The sequence below is a fragment of the Miniopterus schreibersii genome (genome assembly GCF_964146895.1).
Source record: "Miniopterus schreibersii genome assembly, chromosome: 4".
Classification (NCBI taxonomy): Eukaryota; Metazoa; Chordata; class Mammalia; order Chiroptera; family Miniopteridae; genus Miniopterus; species Miniopterus schreibersii.
Genome location: NC_138105.1, coordinates 29,210,776 through 29,230,254, shown reverse-complemented (window position 1 = coordinate 29,230,254; position 19,479 = coordinate 29,210,776). Strand labels below are relative to the sequence as shown.

The following is a 19,479-nucleotide window of genomic DNA, read 5'->3' as shown; positions in this document are numbered from 1 at the left end:
ACGTTATTACTATTCTGTAACAATTCTCCCATTCAGTTTCTAGGGTAGATGAGCTCAAAGGTAACTATATTGCTTGACTTCCATATCTCACTAGTGTCCTGCACTAATGTGTGTTTTACCAAAGCCTCTCCCCAAACTCATCTAAGTCCAGACTATGTCTACTGAAGCTTTGGTCATACGCCGCTAAGTGCCTGTTCATGGGTTTAATTACCAACGAGATCTCAAAGACAAAACTGTTTCATGAACCAAGGTTACACTTCTAACTCTTGCTAATCATCACACAGTCATGGGTCACCAGCAGCAAAAGTGCAACAGAAATGATAGAGAGAACCCAGTGCGACTGAAAACTGAACTTCAGATGCACATCTGTCTGATCTCATTCAGTGTCATTTTCGCACATAAAGACCAGCACGCTTTCATTTCTCAGGCACACGTGTAGGAAGGTTTGCCTCCTATCTCCAAACAGCAGTGACCTGACAGGGTCTGGAGAAACAGCGAACACACAAAGCAGATCCAGGGCTTCTGGCCACGCGGTGCTTCCTGCTCATTGTTGTCAGTTAGGAGCTGTATTACCTTTCAGATGGGCGCGTTTTCATGGTGAGCGCTGAGCAAGGCCTTCCAGAATCCTCAGCTTCGAGATCAAGAAAAAAATTCCTTGAAAGCAGTTCAGTCACCTTGCCTCCTAATTTTCAGAATGCTGTTTAATCCACCAGTGACTAAGCTGTAGGAAAAACCTTTTCTTGTTGTTATGTAAAGGAAAATGTGGGTGGAGGGAATGAGGTCTGCTCCGTGTCCACCTCGCAGCGTGGACTGTCAGGGGAAAAAGAAATCTCTGCTCTCCCCAGGTAGGGATGTGAGGTTGCTCCGAATTCCACTTTTGGGGAAGTCCACCGTGAAGGTGATGTAAATTCTCAAGTAGCAGATTGACTCAGCATGTTCCTAAGCCACAGACCTCTTGGGTGACGTATGGTAGGTGCACGTCATTTGCCCACTTGCTCTCCCTGGCGACAGGGAAAGCGTGTATTTCCCCCACCCCGCGCACAAAGCGGAAGTGTGCCGAGCTCCCCTGCCGGCTGCGGCTCCTTCACAGTTCTGACAACCGAGCTCTTCTGCAGCGGGTCGCGGCTGCTCACCCCGCTCCTGTTGGTCACTCAGGGCCCTTCGGGTGCTTATAGTAACGGCTACTGGTGGTCCTTCTTTGCCTAAACACTTTTCCTACTTCTCGACGAGTCAGGAAAGTTGTTTTACATTCAGACACCTGTTTAGAAATCAGCTGGGATTGTCAAAGCTCTCTCCACGAAACTGCTCAATGCTTACGCTCCTACTGACCGCAGGGGTGGCAGCCACATCATGACACTTTGAATGTCTGATCCACAAGAGAACTTTTTCTTTTCACCCTGAAAAAGGCAGGGAACTAACATTTAATGGGTCCCTGCTAGGAGCCAGGAACAGTTTTCAGGGACTCACTTAAGTTATATTCTTTCTAGGCAGAAACGTTGTCATCTTTTCCATGAAAAGACTGATGATTTTTCCTCAGTGATAGAGTCAGAGAGGGCAGAGTTGGTAGAAGATGCCCAGGAATGTCCGTCTTGGGCTTCTTTTTCCCAATAAGTGACACGTGATTTCACATCATGGCAGTGACAATTGCCACCGTTCTCACGGTTCCCACGTCAAGTCACTGGTCCCAGCGAGGACAGGAGTCACTCTGGGCCATCTCATCACCTCCTCAATAGAACCTTGGTGTTTAGCATTGGTCAGCACATCGCCACACCTAAGTGCCACCTCAGGCAAGTTTCCTAAACTCTCTGTGCCTCAGTGTCCTCCTCTCTAACATGGATGACAACAGTAGTTACCTGAAAAATGAGAGGATTCGGCGCTTATTGTACGTTTTTGAATCTAAGTTGCCATTGAATCTATGAGGCAGTCTGGTTTCTGAGATATCAACATACAAAAATGCTGCCCGAGAATAGATTAAAAACAGTAAGAACTCGGAGTAACGCCTGGCACGTAGTATGTGTCCAAGAAACGTGACCTGTCCATAGCTGTCAGTAGCCTGGGCCACTGTGCAGGAGCGGGTTTGGCAGACCCCAGGGGGCCTGGCCTGGCCTGGCGTCCCTAGGGGAGGCAGAACGTGGGCACGAGAGGCGACCCCACTACTCTAGGCCCTGTAAGCAAGGGCCCCATCAGTCATTTAAAAACCTTATTTTTCTAGCAGGTAAACCTTTCTTCCAACCTAAACCTTCCACAGGATTCAATGTAAGAAACAGGTAAGAGGATTTTTGCTGATTTAATCAGGGGAGGGGCACAAAGCTCCATCAGCTTCTGCCCCTTGGCCTGCAGGGCAGCCCCTCCAAGGAGCCTTTTAAGGGCAACAATGTCACTTTGTTGTCACAGTTAAGGTAATGAGTCTCCCCAAACTCTAACAAGTATTTGTCAATCAGCTACTCCAATCTTGTCAAATTTCACCATATTGAAATGTCACCTTACTTGTGGCATTTCACCAATGAAACCCCCCTTGAGCTCTCTCTTGGGACACCTCCACAGAATGACAAGTTCAGTTTAATTAACTATTATTGCATGTCAGCTACAAGTTTATGGGAAACATATTTTCCAAACAACCTCTTCCCGGATTATTCATAGAAAATTTTGCAGATTAGGGAAATAAATGAAAATAGAAATGGTCTACTCGGGCATGTTTCCTCCCTGGTGGAACCTGCTCGTGTGTGCAAAGGAGGAACTAACTGCACGGAGGCTTGCTCAGGGGCCCAGGGTTGTGGCCACTCAGAGAGCCCTGAACCCGAGAGCTATCTTAAGAGAGCTCCTTCTAAGATAAAATAGCTCCTTAGAAATTCAGAAAGTAAACATAGGATATTCCCAAATTATCTTCTCACCAGATACTAAGCAGATATTGTCTTTATTACACTTTCACTATGGAACTTACAGTTCCATAAATTAGGAAAAGGCAAAGAGAATGGTTTGTTTTTCTGTAAAAGGATCATTTACTCATGCGAAGGGGGATAATATCCCCTCAGTTCAAATACCACTTAACAGAGGTGCTCTCTACCCCTTAGAGAGAATATATTAATTCACTTTACTTTATTATTTAAAGCAGAGACTAGAAAGCCTTGCTTAATAAAATGATTACAATTAAGATATATTTTTAAACAAGAAACTAGAGTGGAAGAAAGCAAAGCTAGAGAGAGCACAGAACTCTGGAGTAAATGAACAACAAAGAGGAGGGACTAAAGAGACCCAGAGAGAGCGAGGGAGAGGCAAGAGAGCACGAGGGGGGCCCTCCGAACTCCCCGGGTCTGTGGTGCCTCTGCTGAGGTCACTGCTCTCGATGAATACTGTTGACCTGCAGCCACCTTGCTCCTTACATTTCTAAGGTCTCCATTCTAAATGTTGACCTGAACACCAATCCCACTGAAAATGATTCTTTGAACACAGCAGCGACAATCAGCGCAGTGGTTGTGAGAGCTGTGCGAAAACCCAGTCCAGGGCCCGAGGCCCCATCCCTGTGACCACATCAGAGCTTCCAACTGATACGCATACAGATGGCAGAATTTCAGGACCTGTGATGACATAAATGTGGAAATCCCAAAACAGTGAGACATCCGTCTCTTAATTTCAGGAAGTTTGATTTTAGTTGACTTCTTTATAAGCATGTTTCTACTGATTTCCCCTCGGTGTCCATGTTAGAGTTCTGGGAGCTGATGGGAGCAGAAGATGAGTGGTCTGATGTCCTGGTTACCATGAGAAGGCTTGAAAAAATGTGGCAAACCAATAATAATCAATTAAATAAATGTAAATGACTTAATCATACTCTGGCCATTAAATTGTCAAAACACCTGATTTCCTGATTGATTTTTTCCAATGCTATTTAAGAAATAAAATGTTTTTCTAAATGGAGGCCCTGGACCACCAGAAAGATAAGCAGGTGGGTCCTACAACAAATTAAGCCTGAAACATCGTTGGAGGTAAAAATGACAAGACTGAAGCTGTCCTACTTGGGGCACCTCATGAGAAGGCAGGAAAAGATAATGCTGGGAATATAGAAGGCAGCAGGAAAAGAGGAAGACCAAATATGAGATGGATTGACTCTATAAAAGATGCCACGAGGATGGGTCCACAGGAGCTGAGCAGGGCAGCTGAGGACAGGACAGTGTGGACCTGGCTCATTCATGGGGTCGCCAGGAGTCGGAGCTGATTCAACAGCACATAACTCACATTCAAGACTCAAATGATAGCAGGAGTTTATCCACTTCTTTCTCTCTTCTTTCGTGGATATAAAACGCCAGAAAATCACTGTCAGCTCTTTCCCTGCATCAGGTTGTCACTGGGTAACATAAATAAAAGGTAATTAGGTATTCCAACCCAGATTGGAAGCTGATTACTTAATCAACCAAGACAAGATATACATTTACATTCTGGATACCACCAGGAATAATTTTGCAAAAGGACTCCATGCCTTACCTCAAATCCTCGTGCAGAAACATCACCATCGTGATCTCACCCTTTTACGGGGTCTCACGAATGGCACAGGCCCTGCTGTCATGACAGTGGCACTGGCTCCGGAGAGGAGTGGTCTGGCTCTGCAAGAAGTTCCCCCAATGACTTCAATGTGTCATTTAACTTTTTTGTGCCTTGGTTTCCTCATCTGTAAGAAGAGAGAACCATAGTTCTACTTTTCATGTTACTGCTTTAAATGAGATGATGTCTCTAGAGCATTTAGCTCTAGAAGTGTTTGCTCTAATAACTATTAATATTATTACCTCTTTGATTGGTCCGGGTCTTTTCCCAGAGGAGAGACCCCATTCCCCTTTGTCAGCAGCAGGAGTTTCTCTCAGGGGTGACCGTGTTTCAGTTTAAAGGCTGTTTCAGGGCAGCCTTGGAGCCCCGTGAGCAAATCTCACAGTCTTTGTTCTCCTGCCTCCACTTTGCTAATTGGTCACACTCGCTTATAGAGCTACCACGTGCACTATACATGAAGAATTCATATTATGAGAATTCAAGTAAAATAAAACACTAAAGCTTTTAGAGAACGCAATTGACGATTGAAGGCTCAGATGCCATTTCAGGGTTCTGCAGTGCCCTGTCCCTGAGTGTGGCATAAGATTGCTTGTATGTATATAATAATTCTACATCACATCCACTTTTGCTCTAAAACAATGGTGTTCGGGGGCCTCCACTGCTGCAAGGGCCATTGTCTATAAACTGATTAAGTCATGCTTAACCGTACATATATTATAATTTTTCAAAAAGTATGTAGCTAGTCTTGTGATGAATTATTATTTTTTAAATATATTGATTTCATAGAGAGGAAAGGAGAGGGATAGAGAGATAGAAACATCAATGATGAGAGAGTCATTGACTGGCTGCCTCCTGCACGCCCCTGACTGGGGATCGAGCCCGCAACCCCGGGCATGTGCCCTGACCGGGAATCGAACCCCGATCGCCTGGATCTTAGGTCGACGCTCAACCACTGAGCCATGCCCGGCCGGGCTTGTGATGAATTAAATGCAAATTAATTTGAAAGCTCTCCTGAATTCATAGTTACCCTTGGCATTAGAATTCCTCAGCTAAGAGGAACTCTAAACCCATTTCTACCATTTACTATTATGGAGGGTGAGACGTTTTTTATATTAAACAGGAGTTCATGCTATAAAACATAAGATTCTTAGACACAATAACATAAAAACTTAAAATCTCTGTATGGCAAAAGACGCCACAGAGAAAATAGTTTCAACACGTTTAACATATCGTTAATAGAGTAGGAGCTCTTACAAGGAAATTGGAAACAACCCAACAGATGGGCAAAGAATATGAACAACCCTGTTCGCAGAGACAGAAATACACTGATAGCAAAGATATGAAAATATGCTAAACTTAACTATTGATCAAAGACAGACAGACAGAAGAGAAAAACTTTCTGCCTTAGAATTCTGGCAAATATTGAAAATATTCTTAATATATTGATGAGATGGAAGAGGAAAAACAACTTTGTTGGCAGGAGTACAAACTGGTAGGGCATGTTGTAAGGCAATTTGGGAAGCTTCTATCAAATGTTTAAAAGGATACGAATTTTCCACTTAGGAAGTGAAACGGGGCTGGGTATCTAAGGGAACATATTTCACATGTGCTTGAAGTACAGATGTTTAGGATGCTCGCTGCAGCACTGTCTGTAGGAGATAAGAAGTGGAAAGAGTTTAAATGTCTATCAGAAGGACAGTCTACAATGGAATATTAACCCAGCAATTTAAATGTGACAGCCCCATGTGTGAATGATGTGTGAACTGCTGTCCCTGACATATTGTTGAGTGAAAAAGGAAAGTTGTAGAATATGTACAGTAAGATTAAATTTTTATGTAAAACACACACACATTTTTCTATGCCTATTATCTCTAATATGTCTTATTCTATACATCTCTATCTCCCTATATAATTCTATTTCCTTCAACATCTATATCTACATATATTCCTCTATATTGTCCTATGTACATAGAAAACTAATCTAGAGTAATACGTAGTAAACTTTCAAGAGTGTCTCCAGGGAGCAAAAATTAGGGAAAGAAAGGGAGTCATTTTTATTTTCACTTTATACAATGACATGTTCTTTGAGTTCCTTGTTTTATGACATACGTGTTTAATTTTTATAAATATAAAAATGAAAAGTAGTAATTCTCAAAAAAATTTTCCTCATTCCAGGAAGGGAGTGTCCAGAATGAGGGGCACGTTCGGCTGGCAGACCCCTTCCCGCGATCGCGCGGCTGCCCCCGGAGCACATGGGGAAGGTCCCTGTTGACGAGCAGCTCAGCAGACGCCTCAGGAACAGGACACAGCAGAAACCAGCGCTGTGCTCCTTTTTGTGACCGAGTGTCGGGGGCTGCAGGGCCAAGCCTGAAGATGTTCCAGCCACCCATCACCAGGGGCAGGCCGTGGACCCAGAGGGAATAGGTTTCTTCCATGGTCGATATTGGACAGGAGGCTGGGGGAGCCTGGAGGACGTGTCCCGTCTTGTGATATGGGGTCGGGGGAACCTGGCTGAACACTATGGAACTTCCTGTTCTTTTCCTCCATCCTGTGCCCGCTGGTCATGGAATGAAGGACATCTAATCTCTAGCCTCACTGGTGAGTGTCACAGTTGCCTAGAGACGAGACAAGCCACCTGATTGAACACCTTTGGCATATAGGAGTGGTACATATTATAATAATTTAATGTCACTCTAGACACTGGAGGCCTCTCTTCCCAGAGTTTGCCATACAGGGCACCTATTTCTACCCATGAGGGCCAAAGCAAGTGGAAACAGAAACGGGGTATATGACACGCAGGGGTCCCAAAGAAGAGCCGTGAGGACAGGGCAAAGGAGTTGGGCACAAGTAGTGTCCGGCACAGTTCCAGACCTGGCCCAGCTCTCTGCACACAAAGCCGCGAAGTAGCAGCATTCATGTTTGGATGTCAGCTCCTCTTCCCTGCTCTGCCTGGCTCCAGACTGTCCTCCAGCTCCCTGGCCCATTCCTGCCCCGAGTAAGCTGGTCTATAGCACAGTCTATTAGAGAAAATTCCTGAAATATGTCCATGAATCCCCTTGGGTAGGTGACTAAAGAATCCTGCTTGCGTGATGACTTGGGTTCTAAAGACTGCAGGTAGCAGAGCCACCGGTCCTTCGAAGGCACTCAGGTAAAAGAAGCTGGGTGCGGATAGTGTGCTGGCTGCTGGCCTGTGGCTTCTGGCCAGACAGCTGCTCCTTAGCGCCCCCGTGCACGAAGTCGGGGCCGCCCTGCTCTGCACAGAGGCGGGCACCTGCTGAGGAAGCCCGGAGCGCAGGGGTTGGAAATATCTGAGCTCGGATGGCCCATGTGTAAAAGTGGGAAAGAGTTTGTTTTTCATTCTCTCTCCCTTCCTCCATCACCCCCTTTTCTCTCTGTCCTTAAGAATAAATCCTTTATCCTAGTCTTGCTCTTTACCTGGATGCAGTGGGTCGCTGTTCAGGGGCAAGTGTGACCACTTCCAGACAGAAGTCAGTGGCTTCTGCTCTCGTGGGACATACTTTTCTAACAATCACTGCACTGTACAACACTGCACAATAACCGCCACAGAGCTTATGGGGGAGATGGGATGGGCCCCCTCATTCAAACACGCATAAAAATGATAGGAACCTAATAAAAAATACAGTTGTTTTATACGGCAAATGATTAAGCAATACATAAATACTGCAATAAATATGGCCCTTGATCTAGAACAGGACCTGAAGCTCAGAAGCTGAGTGCTGGAAGGTTTGCAGTGTCTGAGCTATTGGGAAATGGCACGTGAGGGTCCCTGGTGGAAGAGTGTGCTACCAGATGTAGACGGCTGTGGCTGGTCACACGTGCCGCGACTGGGGAGGCCGGTGGGTGTTTTGTGTGCACTTGAGGCGTGTGGGTGTTTTGTGAGCCCTCTACACTGGGTCAGCCGGATGCAGGTTCTGCATTCACCTCGAGGTTCTTGCAAGAGAAACTGTGCAGAAGCAAACACAAAATTCTGTTGTACCCAAACCGTTCCCCGGCCGTGAATCACGTTGAAATAAATTCTTTTTTTAAATACAAGTACTATGGCAGAACTGACTGAATCTAGATAATAAAAATGATTACGATTTAAAAAGTAAAAAGCTAGTAAGACCCCAGTGAGACGATGCTGTGAAGGTAGCAATAAGGTTAACATTACTGAGCGGAGAGTACACGACGCAGATAAACCCACGCCTCCTTGTTCCCACTTGAAGGTCCATCTCAACACAGTGAGACATTCAAGCGAAATGCAAACTGGGCTCCATCATTTTGAAACATATCTTGAATCCTGGGCAAAGCCTTCTGAGCTCCAGGGAGAAGCCATTACAACACACACCAGGCTCCTGGAAAGTCCTCTCCTACACTTTATCCCTCATATCCCACCTCACGGAGCAGCTACACTAACCTTCCCACCCCCCCTTCCTCAGGATCCCTTGTCCCCTCTACCCGCATCCCCCGAAGCCCAGCAAACAAAATCCAGCCTTGATTGGTTCTCTGCCTATCACCCCTCCCCTCTCTCCCACCTTTTTTCCCAGAGTAAAAAGTCCATACCTAGGGGTGCTACTTTCCAATATTGCCTGTAACAAATCACCACAAAATCATTGGTTTAAAACAACATAGATTTACTCTTTTACAGTTCTGGAGGCCAGAAGTGCAAGCGAGGCTTTCTGGGGCTCACACTGAGGTGTCGGCAAGGTTGATTCCTGGTGCAGGGACTCTTCTGGGGACAGCTCGTCTTTCCAGCTTCCACGCTGCCATGCTGGCTGCCTTCCGCTCGTGTCACTCTGCCCTCCGTCGTCATCTCACCTCCTTGGACGCTGACCTTCCTGCCATCCTCTTCTGATCACACTGGGCCACCTGGACGACCCAGGGTATGCTCCCCTCTCAGGATCTTGAACCTAATCACAACTGTGACCCGTGAAGGTGACGTAGTCAGAGGTCCCAGGAATTAGGACGTGGACATCCTTGGGGTGCCATTGTTCAGTCCACCACACTGGTAATGATATTCAAGGTGCTCAACAACTGCCAGGTCACTTCAGGCGGCGGGTCTGACTCTTGGAAAGGTCTTAGGTCACACACTGGTTCAGGACCCCAGAGATCCCGGCATGCTGGGAGGTGTCAGGTGGGACTGGTGCGTCTCGGTGGCACTGAGACACTCCAGAGCGGGGAGGAGTGATCTTCAGGCAGCGCGAAAGCCTTTCCACCTTTCACAAGCAGTATAGCCACACCCGTGCGCTCTGCCGGCCAACCTGTCCTCGCCTGCCTAGGCTTTGTAAATTGTCCTCCAACTTCGTCCCCCCATCAGCACACAGATCTCCTGGGGCCTGATCACGGCCTGTACTTTAGTCCTTGTACTTGGAATGTCTATTTAGGCCTCACCACAACTCTGTGATTAGATTCTACACTTGTCTTCCTTTTTATGTTCCAAGAACATGCCCAGGGTCATATGTATTATTAACTGCCAGGGCCTGGGCTTGAACTCTAGCACTTTGATTTAGAAGTTGAGCTCCTAACCGCCATGGTTAGGTCTTCAAGGAGACCCACATCTCTTTGGGCAGATCAGGGAGACCTGTGCAGAGACGGTCAAGGCAGCATGGAGGTGCCCAGCGGTAAGCCCTGGTCCCTACGCATTTTAGAGGTTTACACAGTTCCCTCCCCCACTGAACTGAATGGTTACGAGGAGGACTTCTTGCTCATACAGTACGAAATCTAATCTACTCTGTATGACCAAACTCAATAGATAGCCCGCAATAAAAGCAAGTCCAAACTTCAATTTATCTCGGCTACATAACATCCTAGAACAAAGTATGGCCGTGAGCATGTAATGAGATAGAGGAATAAAGTAAGTCCGGAGTCAACAGTTTTGTTTGTAAGACCTAACTGACTGTGGCACTACTTCTGGCTAGAATATTCTCTTCATCCTCCTCAAACACAAAGAGTAGCAGGGACAGGAGGAGCAGCAAGAGGAGCCTGATCAAACCACTCCTGGGCTGCGAGTCTTTCATTCACCTCTAGCTGGTCATAGTTAGACGTGTGCTGTTAATGACAGAAGAAATAATATCTAACAGAGATTAAAAAGAAAAAAAGAACGATTTGGGGGGTATTTTTTAATTTTGCTGTTTGAGAAAACAAATCTTGGTTTGGACAGGAGTATTAGCACCTTTCATTCATTGAATTGAAGCATTATATAGAAGAGATGAACATGAAAGGGTATTTTTGAAAATAAAATTAGAGTGAAATCTTGATTGAATTTCTGTAGTCCCTTAGAATCATTCATTCCAAGTATAAATCAGATTGTTAAGTAAAATGCTAGAAGCCGAGATGAATGCTATTTGAAGACGCTTTGGGGGAGAGTTGGAAGCAAATTCTACTTCAAACCCTTTACCTTCAGTAAGAACCTGAAATATTCTTGCTAATTTGGAAAATACCCCTGATATTTAAAATTTCCTAAAAGATAGCTCCCCTCCTACCTTTATGATGGAATACTGGGTGATTTCAGTCAAAAGGCATAGTTATTACCCTAAGAAAAAGTCCTGCGAGAAAGCACAGGCGGCCACCTTAGTCATTACTGAAGTGCCCTTATGACTGTCAGAGGGAACAGGTAAGAGGCTGGGGGGGGCAGAGAGAGAGACATCAAAGTGTTTTTGTTTACCCCTTTGAAGTCTTGTGGCACCTACTGTTTACTATGCACACTTTTCAACTCATGCTGAAAGTTGGAATTCACCCGTGCCTCTCTTTTCCTGTCTAAGGTGCAGATGGACCACATTCGTGGAGTGGGTCCATCCCTGCCCCCACGTGTTCGCACATGCACACGCACACCTAGCCAGTGGAAAAGAAAAAGGGTTACTCACATTCATCCACTTTACAAAGATTTCCAGGCTGCGATGGGAGGGCGTTAGCTCTCCCTGAAGGATGAATAAATACGCAGCTCCACTGACAACCTGATCACAGTCAAACAGAGGTGAAAAGTGAGACCCAGGTCTTGCTCTCCTGGCGCTTCTGAGACTCAGTCCTGGCAACATGCAGCGGGTAGTCATCTGCCTGATGGTCATCTTCTCAGGGGCGGTGGCCCGTAGATCCAGCCTCCAAGAGCAAGATCGCCTCATGATCAGACTGCGCCAACTTATTGATGTTGTGGATCAGCTGAAACATTATGTGAATGACTTGGTAAGGCTGCGTTTGTCACAACAAAATTTAAAGCATATTCTTCAGTTACTATAAAGGAAGCTTTTTGACTTACTGAAATAACTCAGAACTCATTTCCTTTTGCTCTAGGACCCTGAATTTCTGCCAGCTCCAGAAGATGTAAAGGTAGGACCAGTTGAATTTATTTGTGAAGATATGTTTGATAGACGTTTTTAAATCCAATTTTAAAAGGCACTAACATGATTGCTTAGGAAGAATATGCTTAATTTCAAAGAATTTGGAAGTTTAATAATTGATAAGATAGTTCTTTCTATTTTTGGTCAAATATTCATTAATTTACCAACCAGCCAACCAATAATATGTGACATAGCTTATAAAATACATTTTTATCTCCAAAGAGCTCTAAGAGTACATCTCAGTAGTACCGGTGAGGCAGAATAACCAAGCAGAAAATAAATCTATCCTATGACCAGTTTCTGAACAATGACTCACTAATTACATTGTAAGAGGCCCTGTGCATAAAAGTTCTTGAGTCCTCTTGCACACCTGTCTAAGAAATACAGATACACACCATAAGAAGCTGAATTTACCTCTAATAACTAGAAAGAAAGAAAGAGAGGAGGAGAGGAAGGAAGGGAGGAAAGGAAGAAAAAAAGAGAAAGAATAGATTACAGGAACAGCATGGAGCGTGGAAAGGAAGCCGTCTTGTAGAATAGAATTCCCATATACCTGGCTTCAAAGAGTCTCTCCTGCGGCCTTCCGTGAGATCTTTTGAAAGGACCATTTTCAGCAGCTCGCTCCATTCTCTTAAGCCATTTAAATCCATCAGTCTGGGAAGAAGAGGCCCAGCATTCAAGTGCTCTGTGTCTTCACTAACTTAGCCTGCAGGTTTGATATCCTCGGGATATAAATGCAACTGGGGAAATGTTTTCATTGTCACAGACCTTTAACTGCATAAATTAGAATAACTATAAAAGTGCTGCCAGTAATTAGGACATTACAGAACGGGAAACTTACAAAGATACATTGCAAAGAAAACAATTATGGTAAATGACTGTGTAAAAGTTTAGAAAGTGAATGAGTCACAACTATTGCTTTTCTCTAAAATTCACTCTCTAGCTCGGAACATAACCACTCTCATTCACCAGGCCCTTATTTTCTAATAAGTAGCATCTAAAATGAAAGTAGCACATTCAGTTTATTGGAAAGACTTTTCTAATAAGTATGAATATGTCTTAATCAATGTCCTAATGATCAAAACATAGAACATTTTTCAGCATCTCATGCCCTTTGTTTCACTGCTGTGGTTAGAGTTCTTTCTGGAGTTTTTGAGCTATAGTCTGTAACTTGCACGGTGAGAAATAAGAAAGATACCCCACTTTCTAGCTTGATTGACCTAGTGGTAGTTTCTTTATAAGCTTTGTTAAGGAGAGGTGCTTTTTATCTTACATCACAGTTCGAGGAGTTGTCTGGGTGACACTGTGTGCACCTGGTGACTGGACTGAGCAGTTCTGGCTGTGATTCTAGTGAGTGATGGTATAATCGAGATCGGTAAGCTCTGCTGGCAGGCAGACTCAGGAGGCAAGAAGAGAGTTTAAGGCCACCGTAATGTTCTACCAAGTTTTTCAGAGCTATCATCAAAGCAGGGTCTATAAGAGACTTAAAAAGATTAAAAAGTTTAATGAGAATAAATTTTTGCAGATAAATGTTGCTATGTAGTCATTACCTAAGATCTCTAATTGGTCTGGCCAGGCATCTTCCTTTCTCTTTCTAATTATAACCAGTGGTCCTGAGCTGCTGGTGACTTGTACCTCCCCCCAGGCCCCCAGAACACCTGTCCATGTGTGGAGAAATATTGGGCTTTCACAGTTATGTGTGTGTGTGGGGGGGGGTTCTATTGGCATCGAGTAGGTAGAGGCCAGGGATGCTGCTAAACATTCTAGAATGCACAGAATTATCTACCCCAAAGTGCAAGCAGTGCTGCTGTTGAGAGGCCCTGATTTAAACCCAGCATGTATGTTAGGTTATTTAGTCTCATTAGCAAGACTTCCCAGTGTGAATGGCCAGGGCTTTCTTTGGGGAAAAAAAAAAGTAAGTAGGTTAAAAATAAGCTGCCAGAAGGCAAATATTTTTAAATATTCAATTGCAAAATGACAAAGCCTTGTGTGCTTCCTGGCCGAAGCAGCCCTGGCTGGATGGCTCAGGGCTGAGGATAGCAGTGCTTCGGGACTTCTCTGGCTTTGGACCCACTGTTCCCTCTGTTCTGCAAAATGCATGTAGAACAGCTGAGTCTCATGCTTTCATGTGTTAAAAGACGAGGAGAGCCAGGCCTCGCTACCCCAAGGCACAGCACAGGAAAGGCAGGCGCCTGCTCCCAGGTCGTGGTGCCACACACGAACCGGGGGTCATCCGGGAAACCCCTGGAGTGGCAGGGCTCCCGCGCTACCTGACAAGCTTCTCTCCACGCCTTCTCAGCAGCAAGCGTCCCCTTACTGCAGCGAGAGGCAGCTTCTCCACCTTTTTCCTCCGGGGCTGCCATGGATACGCATCTGGAGTCAAATCCAGCAGTGCCTTGTCCTCACCAGGAACAGCTCTGCGGCTTACAGAAAGCACAGAGCTTAACCCTGCAGTCCCCCGACACAGGAGGGCATGAGACGGAGCCCGGCCCCGTCGGCGTTAGTGGCAGTGTCCAGGCTGTCAAGGCCATCATCACTGGTCTGGACCGCTCCTGGCAAGGGTAGCTCAAGGGGGGCTGTTCGGTGGGGCCCCTCTACTTCTTCAGAACCTGATCTCCTTTCAACACACATGTAAATGTTAACTCAGCAGAATGGGCCTCTGTGAGAAATGCTGGTTTCTCAGATCAGCACAGATGAAGCAGTTAGCGTTTTCAGTTTCAGCTGGAAAATTTACCTCTTTAAATATGAATATCATTTTTTTCCAGTAAGTTAAGCCGGTTGTGGTCAAAAAGAAGAGAAAAGAAAAAACTTCAACAAACAAGAGCATGTGGTTTTCAAGGAAAAAAAAGTGCTAAAATTAACATTTATAAATAGTTTCTATTAAATAAGCATTTTGGCAAACATGGGAAGGACACTGCTGTGCCCTCATGAGAGGCAAGCTGCTCCGATAGAAGGAAACCAGATAAGCTGGTTCTCGGCTTGTGGCTCTGTATGCAAAGCGAGCCCAGTGGGGCTGTGTCTTCAGGTGAACGTTATTCATCAACACATCCAAACCGGGTGTGCACAGGGGTTGGAAAATGCAAAGCAGGCCACTTGCCGTTTTCAGCTGGCTGTCCAGGAGAATCAGGTGGTGCTGTAGGGACCAAGAGGCTGGGGTTTCTGGTTGCACAGCAGTGGCTTCCACACCCATCAATGAAGTGAAGACAGGGCAGCTTGGGGGGGAAGCGGGGAGCAGATAGCATCATATGTACACACTGGCTGAAAGAGAAAAGAAACTTGGATACAAGTTCTTAGATCAGCATTAAAATGTTTTTGACAGGTCAGTATAAACTGTGTTCTTCCAATAGGTTTCATTTTCAGTGCAATTTCTAAGATTCTGACTTACTCACTAGTTGTTTGACTAAATCAAGAGCCACGTTTCGATCCTTGTTCTGTCCACTTCTCCAGCCTCTGAGACTATGACTTATTCTCTTACTGCCTGAGGAGCCCTCTTCCCTCCCAGAGGCCAGGCGAGTCTCAAACTCTGTTCCTTGGCTGCTTAGTTCAAGCAGAATCCTACCCTACCTGACCTGGGGGTGCAAACAGCATTTTAGAAAAGCTAAGTGTGGTCTATGTCAAAGGTAATGAATCCTGGATGGGCATGATTCCACCAGAGGTGGGCACCCACGTCCCTTCCCCAAAGGAAGGGCTTTAACTCCTTTACTTCATTTGTCAACTCCTCAAACACTTCCTGGGCACTCCACCAGAAACAGGTGAGTGCCAGGTGTTGGGGCATCGGATGCTATGGGATGTTCTGTGTACATCGTAGAGCAAAACAAAAGACAAATGAAAAGATTCTTAATCAGACCACAGCACAACTCACACCAAGCTGCCGTGGGTCAGTGTGACTTTTAGGGCCTCATATTTAGAAAATTCCCTTACAAAACACAAGCTTCCGCCCACCGCCCAGACCTCAGGCACTGTGAATAGAGAGGTGTGGAAAGTGGGACTCCCTCCGTCTCCTCAGCCCCCAGGGTAAGTGTCTGCTGAAACTGATGCGACACAAGACACTGTCTTACAAGTAGGAAGAGAGGACTGGGAAGGACATGCTTACTTTCTGAATAACTTTGGTTAACATATCCACACATTATTTCTCTTTCAGAGACACTGTGAGCGATCGGCTTTTTCGTGTTTTCAGAAGGTCCAACTAAAGTCAGTAAATACAGGAGACAACGAGAAGATAATTAATGTGTTAACTAAACAGCTGAAGAGGAAGCTGCCTCCCACAAATGCAGGGAGAAGACAGGAACAGAGACTAGTAAGACTGTCCTTTGTTTTCCTTTTTACCTGAACTGATTAAGTATATAACTTGTGCACACACACGCGCACACACACCCGATCACCCCTGTAGCCAGAGCCCCAATGTCTTCCTGCCAGTTACACTTTATATACAGTGTTGTTCTGAGACGTGAAGTCTCCCCTCCTAAGCCCACAGGCTTGAAAGTGCCCAGAAACCCAGGTCGCTAACAGGCTAACAGTCCCGAGCCTCCGAGTATGTTAACACAGCTTCCCACGGTGAGGGAGTCGCTGGGCAGAGAATCCGATTTTGACTTAGGAGTTACAAAGTACTTTCCTCTCATCCTATGGTCACATATAACTTGTATTCTAATGAACAGGAACTAGATCCTAGCTTTCCTGCAAGAAAAAAGACAGCTTACTAGAGAGAGACCAGGATAAATCTCAAACTTGGCCTTCCTCTCTTAAAGATTATTACTGTCCTGTGCAATCGCAGAGTCCGTACTTGTTTCAATGGTGGGCCCCATTATTTGACTGGAGATTTCCAACAGTCCCCAGTTTGGGCGGTCTTGAGACCCTTGTGTATAGCTCTTCCTTTGCCAACTCATGAGCAATGCTGATCCTCTCAGGAGTGACATAAGCATTAATCAAATCCAGTGTATAAACACCTAAGATAAATTACTCCTCAGTTTTTAAACCAGTTCTCTTTCCTTCAAGGAATTTCACATGTGATTCAAATAAAATCTTAATTACATTGTCAAAATGATTTTTATTTCCTTTGGTTGCTTGGCCAGGTCACAATGTGAAAAGTATCCCTCTCAAACTTTCCTGAGAAAGAAAGGAGCTGAACATGTCCTTGAAACCCAGTATCAAAGCAGCATGAAATGGTGGTGCTGACACTGAGCTTAGAAGCATCCAGTTAAGCACCTGCATTTGACAGATGGGAAAGGGACAACAAAGAGGCTAGGTGATACGTCCCTTACAAAGAGTAAGAGCCAGAAGGAGAACCCCCTCCTATCCATCCCATGTTCCCACCCCAGCGTCAGACTGGCATTTGAGATGCTAACTACCAAGCGCAGGCCTGGTGTGAGGGCGCTCAGTGGGAATGAGGGTAAATTAAGCCAAGAAATATTTCCAAAAAGAAATATAAGCAGACAACACGCATATGAAAGATGCTTCCATCTCCCTGTAATCAATCAAATGCGAATTAAAACAAGGAAATCCTATTTTTTTCCAATAAAGAATTATAATGCCCAATAATGGTAAGAATGCTCTATGTAAATAGAAGTAAAACTTTGTACAATGTATGTCAAAAGCCTTAAAATTTTAAATCCCTTTAATTTAGTCATTCTACTTCTAGAAACTTACCAAATAAAATATATAAAGATGTATATAAAAAAATATTCAGAGATGTTCTTTGAAGCATTGTATAAAATAGAGGAATGTTAGAAGCAATATGTGCTTCCCAAAATAGTAATAGTTCAATCCTATGTTGGAACACAAAGCTACCACTGTGTACCATATTTTTGAAGAATATTTAACACACAGGAAAAGCTCATGATATCTTAAGTGTAAAAAAAAGCAAATTACCAATCAGTGTAAATAATAGAGAAGCAAAGAAAAAAAATCACCGGAGGGTATGTATCAAAACATGGCTGTGGTTATCTCTGAGTGTGGGATTACAGTAAGTGATTTTCCCCATTACTATTTTCTGAACAATTTTATGTGTTTCTCAGTTTTTTGAGTGAACATGAATTATGTCTCTAACTGGAAAAAATAAATTTTAGATGAATGTTTTATTTAATAGGAAAACAATTTTAAAGAGGAATGTTACTTTTTCATTGATTTCTAGGTGTGCCCTTCATGTGATTCTTATGAGAAAAAACCACCCAAAGAATTCCTAGAAAGACTGAAATCACTCATCCAGAAGGTACCACTTATATTATGTTAGATTTTCTACCTCAGTTTTATCCAGATCGCGTCCCGTGTGGGGTTACTCATGGTACACTGTTTCCACAGATGATCCACCAGCACCTCTCCTAGAGCATGTGACGAAGGAAGGTTCTTGGGGACCTCGCTGCAGCTGGACACTATGTGATGTACTCTAACACAGCAGGGACATTCGCTTCTGGGGATTCCCAGTGGAGGAATGAAGAGGGGAAACTCAGATAGGTGTTCAAAGTCCGGATCATTTCCCCCATGTTGCTATGCAATACTTCAGTTTAATCCATGTGGTCTGTGTTTGCCCAACTTGAAAAAACTGTCTACTGATTGCCTATGTTATGGATTTCGATGACTTCTAAAATTTTTATTTAACTGCCCAACTATCACATTTCTTGGTTGGGGAGAAGCTAAAATTTTTAACTGAAAATACAGTTTGGGAATGTATTGATCTTGTATTAACTTTTATCTTGATTGCCACAAAAAGATAATCATAAGTCTCTGATAATCATAAGTTAAAAATGATGCACCATAATTCAAGCTGAAAAATATAGAACCATAGGGTCAAAACAGCAAGCTGAAGTCTAGTCATTTAATGAAATGAAAACTGAGTGTTTAAAAATGTATATCTGAAGAGTTTACTTTTATCTCAGAATGTCTAACATATAAATATATAATTTATTTATGTACCAGAGGGGTATCTTTACCAGATGGCTACACAAAAAGTCTTACTTCCTCATTGGGATTTATCAAATATTTAAATACTATAGATATGAATGTATTTATGGAATAGACTCTTTCAGTCTTTTTTTCTTTAAGTGGGTTTAATAGTACCTTCCCAACTCAAGTCCCTTTATGAGCTAATACTGTGCTTGTGGAAATGGCAAATAAAATCTATAGAGGGACGTCCTTCAGGTGGTCTTCTGGGACCAGACAGAATTTTTAAAAATACTGTGGCTAGCTCTCTTCTGAAATCATTACAATGATTGCATGGTAGTGAGCTAATAACTCCAAATGCCCATTTCCTTCTTTCTTTCTTCCTTTCTTTTAAAAATGACAGACAATTTGTGTCTGTATGTTTTGCATCAGGTAAATTTAGTCACCTGTAGAAAATCAAAGTCAGGCTACAAATCAAAAGTTCAGAACTCCTGTCCACACAGAAAGCAGACTTGGGCACAAACATGCCAGTCTTCCAACCATGGGTAGTACAAACAGGCAACCTGCTTGAAGAGCCATTTCCTATCACCCCCAGCAGTTTATTTAAGTTGGATGTTAGAAACTCTAGAAAAATAAATTTTCATGGAGACTTTATAAGCTACTTGAGAATCTTATTGTTAAAATGGCTGAGTGCACAAGAAGATGTTGTATGAGAAATGCTTTATGCTCTAAGAAGAAA

General features: G+C 44.1%; 1 protein-coding gene across 1 annotated transcript; it reads left to right on the top strand.

Annotated features, from left to right (window-relative positions):
* Window positions 1–11,559: 11,559 nt before the first annotated feature.
* Window positions 11,560–18,185, top strand: IL21 (interleukin 21; the record flags this gene model as incomplete). The annotated part of the gene is made up of 5 exons (XM_081135232.1): window positions 11,560–11,712; window positions 11,821–11,856; window positions 16,009–16,164; window positions 17,995–18,072; window positions 18,162–18,185. Exons 1-5 carry the CDS (start codon window positions 11,566–11,568, stop codon window positions 18,183–18,185), a joined length of 441 nt encoding a protein of 146 aa, XP_080991358.1. The 5' UTR covers window positions 11,560–11,565.
* Window positions 18,186–19,479: the final 1,294 nt, after the last annotated feature.